At 37.3% G+C, this 3,637-nt stretch overlaps 1 protein-coding gene across 3 annotated transcripts; it reads right to left on the reverse strand.

Annotated features, from left to right (window-relative positions):
• Positions 1–978: 978 nt before the first annotated feature.
• LOC107405139 (GATA transcription factor 1) lies at positions 979–3,220 on the reverse strand. Of its 3 annotated transcripts, none has more exons than XM_048478154.2 (3): positions 2,774–3,220; positions 2,542–2,571; positions 979–1,976 (listed from the first exon to the last, which is right to left on the reverse strand). In XM_048478154.2, the coding sequence occupies exons 1-3, from the start codon at positions 2,939–2,941 to the stop codon at positions 1,317–1,319; spliced, it is 858 nt and encodes a 285-aa protein (XP_048334111.2). In that variant the 5' UTR covers positions 2,942–3,220; the 3' UTR covers positions 979–1,316. The 3 variants fall into 3 exon arrangements, with proteins under 3 accessions (XP_048334111.2, XP_048334110.2, XP_048334112.2); XM_048478153.2 differs by lacking the exon at positions 2,542–2,571 and adding an exon at positions 2,405–2,504 and having other exon boundaries at positions 2,774–2,907; XM_048478155.2 differs by lacking the exon at positions 2,542–2,571 and having other exon boundaries at positions 2,774–3,216.
• Between the last annotated feature and the right edge of the window lie 417 nt (positions 3,221–3,637).

Below are 3,637 nucleotides of genomic sequence, written 5' to 3' on the forward strand. Positions count from 1 at the left end.
AGAAAATATTGTCAATCATAGTTTTATATTCTGACCCCACAATCAGCAAAAATTTTCATCCGCCTCCTCAATAAATTTATGAAACATCAAATAACTCCATCCTTGTGGTTGGCAAAAACAGACCCTTCTTTTTCAAGTCAAGTTGATAAAAAAGATGGGACGTGGAATTTTTTACACCGAGCACTCGATGGTATAGATAAAGTGTTTTTGCCCCACCTCTCAAGGGCTAAATAGTCACTGATTTTAGTCTAAAATGAAATGAAATACCAAAGCTCACTTATTGGAAACAAACAAAAAAGTTTCTAAAAATATATACAACACCCTTGAAAGCATTTTCATATCAAGCTTCAGCATAAATTTTCTGAGATGTGCAAAAGATTCTTTCCAGAAACATAAAAATTCCAGTCTAACCCATATTCTCCATGTTATAAGAGCAAGAAAGACAAGGCCCAAAAAAAGAGAGAAAAAAGGCATACTTCTAAAGCGAATGGCACCATAAATTTTCAAAGTGCCTCTGCATTTCCAAATTAAGCAGATGCCAACAAAGAAACTTTTTCAAAATGCAAAACTAGTTATATGCACGCCTAACCAATTAGGCAAATTCCTCTTAAAAATCAGCTTGATAGATAGTTATTGCTGCATTTTAAATCTCTAATAATAGGAATAAATAATAGCGTTTGCAGAAAAATATGAACCTTAAAAGCAAAATAGGACAAAAGAATCAACAATGAACAATATATTTCCACAAGCAAGAAAATAATCAAATTAAAATTAAATAATCATTCCATGAACACAATAGAACTTACAATATCCCAATATTGTGTTTAACAAGTTCATAAAAGATTTTCACCCAACATGCTAAACTAAGATGTGCTAACATCTCTAACTCCTCCTACCACCATCTACTACAGCTTAGTTAGTTAAAAAATATCAAGCAGAAAGAACCAATCCTCCCGGGATAAAAAAAAAAAAAAAAAAAAAAAAAATGCTGAATTCATAAATCCACACTCTTCCTAAAATCCATCATATCCAAAATCATGTAATTTGTGCAAAGAATTGAAATTGGACAAAACCCAAAAAAACACTATCTTGTTTTTCCAGTTCTACACCATGACCAAAGCACAACTAATGTCAAAACTACTCTAATGGATTTTTGTTCTTTTTTATCATCATAGTAAAAGAACTTCACTAACCATCTAAATTCCATACAACAAACCCACTAATTCCTAACTATGCTAAATTTGGGTAAACAAAAAAAAAAAAAAAAAAAAAAAAAAATTCTTAATTTCACTGCTCACCAATACACCTAACCATTTTTATCCAGTCCCCAGAGGCTTCACCCCAACTCCCATCATCTGCTTCACCCTCCTCATCTCCATCACTTTCCTGTGCGAATTCGAGTGCTTATCGTTCGAGAAAGTCGGGCTACTTGCCGGTCGATACTCCGGCGCAAGCCTACCGGACTTGTACCTCACCCCACAAGCATTGCAGAGTGTTTTTGGTCCAAGCGGGCCTGCCCTCCATTGTGGGGTCTTCTCAGCCCCACAATGCAGGCACTTCCTCCCGATGGTTGTTGTCCCTGTCATAGCAGCGTCCACTTTGACAATGCCATTGGCATTTGCATTGGTATTCCTGCTGCTGTTAGTCGAGGTCCACAATAGTTGCCTCCCAAGAAGATCAGCAAAAGTTGCTCGGCGACGCCTGCAGCGACGCTTGCTCCGAGCTCGGCGCGGAGCTTTGAGGCTTCCACATGAGCTAATGAGAGTGGTATTGCTATTGCTATTGGTGCTATGGCTATGGCTATTGCTATTGCTATTATTGCTGTTGCTGCTGGTTGTGCTGCTATCCAGCACTGAGACTGGGCTCTGGTGCTTTGGAATGCCGACCTGATGGTCGGATAGGATGTCGACGAATGATTCCAATGCCGGGAATAAGTCTTTGTTTGATATCCATTCCAGCTCTTCTTCAGCACACTCCTGGATAACCCAAAACAAAAAAAGAGTTGAATCAGTAACTCGGGACCGAGTTGCACGAATTGACTCAGCGAGTCGCCCACTTCATCTTTCCTTATGAATTTGGACAATTCCAAGGTCAATTTTGTCTTTTCACAAATTATCCAATTTTATTGAATTGTTTTATTCAAAATATTAAAAAAAAAATTTTAATTTTGAATTTTCACTGGGTGACATTAATGCCCATAAAAAGCCCAATTCATTTCATCACGCTCCCCAGTAAATTCTTGTGAACGACAGCTCACATCAATAATTTTTAATTTTTTATTTAAAGCAGTTGGAATATCTTATGGACCGTTTTGTCCTCGAGCTATCTTTGTATTTCCCAAAAAACCATTCTTTAAACGAATGCAAGGTTCTCAAAGGGATAAAAACGTCAAAAACACAACGACCCCTTTTGTAGCGCCCGTATCAAAAACCGTCCTCATTCTTCGAAAATGCCATCCACCTTTAACTCGGACGACCTCGCCCGAGTTAACCCGGCCTAAAGACCTAAAAAAAAAACCCGAGTCAACGCGTTCCCGGGTACCTGAGAGAAACAGCAAGAAAACTCGGCCCCCTAGTCACCACCGAAAAAATATGGTCATATTTTCATTTTCAGGCTAACCAGAAAAAATAAAAAATAATAAATAAATGATAAAAAAAAAAATCCCAAAACCCTCACCACCACCACCACCCTCACCACCACCACCACCACCAAAAAAACCCATAAATAAACAATATATATAAAAAAAAAATCACCAATACGATTCAAAACTTACATGGAACGAACGGCTAGGATCATCCTGACCCAAAACCCCATTAAACTTCTTAAGCGAGGAGGTAGTAGAAGAAGAAGGTGGTAATAGGGTTTTTCTGGGTTTGTCATCTTCGTCATCTTCTTCCCCAATATCCGACGAGAAGTTCAACAGTTCGTCCAGAGAATCCATTTCTAAAAACCACAAAGCCTAAAGAACAGAGGGTTTTTGGTTAATATCTTCGAGAGAGAGAGAGAGAGAAACACACAGAGTTCTTTTTTATTTTTATTTTTTTTATTTTTAGAGAGAGAAAGGGGGATAGAGTTTTGGTTATATTATCAACGATGGCTTTCGATGAAGCAAAAGGGTTTTTTGGGTGGGAACGAGGGGATGTGGATTTTTCACCTTTTTTTTTTTTGGTTCGTTATTTTAATTTCTTTTTTTGTAACGTATAATTGAGTAATGCTAGTCCCGTACCAATGGTTCATGAGCATTTTTATTTATTTATTATTATAATTTTACGATTGGGATATAAGCGTAAATAAAGGAGATAATGGAGGGCAATGTGGAAATACAAATTGAGTTTCACGGGAAGATAAGGGAACGGGGCGGCCCGTTCTTAACTAACGACACCAACGATGCATTCAATCTCCAAAAATAAAATCTAACAATTTACACGTCATTGAACTAATAACAGAAAGACACGTGTAATTTTTCAATTTTATTTGTTTTTTGGGGGAAAGAAAAATCTTTGACCGTGTTTTCCGACACCGCACGTGGCGGCGATGATCTTGTGGAGATAGAGAGGTAATATTCCTCTGCTTCTCGTCGTTTAGTAAAAGTTTATTATAGATTTAATAAATAAATTAAAAAAAAAAGGAGAGTGGG

Source organism: Ziziphus jujuba, chromosome 3 (assembly GCF_031755915.1).
Source record: "Ziziphus jujuba cultivar Dongzao chromosome 3, ASM3175591v1".
Taxonomy (NCBI): Eukaryota; Viridiplantae; Streptophyta; class Magnoliopsida; order Rosales; family Rhamnaceae; genus Ziziphus; species Ziziphus jujuba.

Excerpts from the sequence above, each read along its gene's own strand:
- LOC107405139 (XM_048478153.2), bottom strand. The coding sequence starts at position 2,889 with ATGACGAAGATGACAAACCCAGAAAAACCCTATTACCACCTTCTTCTT. Across the intron at positions 2,505-2,773 it reads ATCCTAGCCGTTCGTTCCAT|GTCTTTAGGCCGGGTTAACT; the intron begins GTAAGTTTTGAA and ends TTTTTTTTTTAG. Across the intron at positions 1,977-2,404 it reads ATACGGGCGCTACAAAAGGG|GAGTGTGCTGAAGAAGAGCT; the intron begins GTCGTTGTGTTT and ends TGGGTTATCCAG.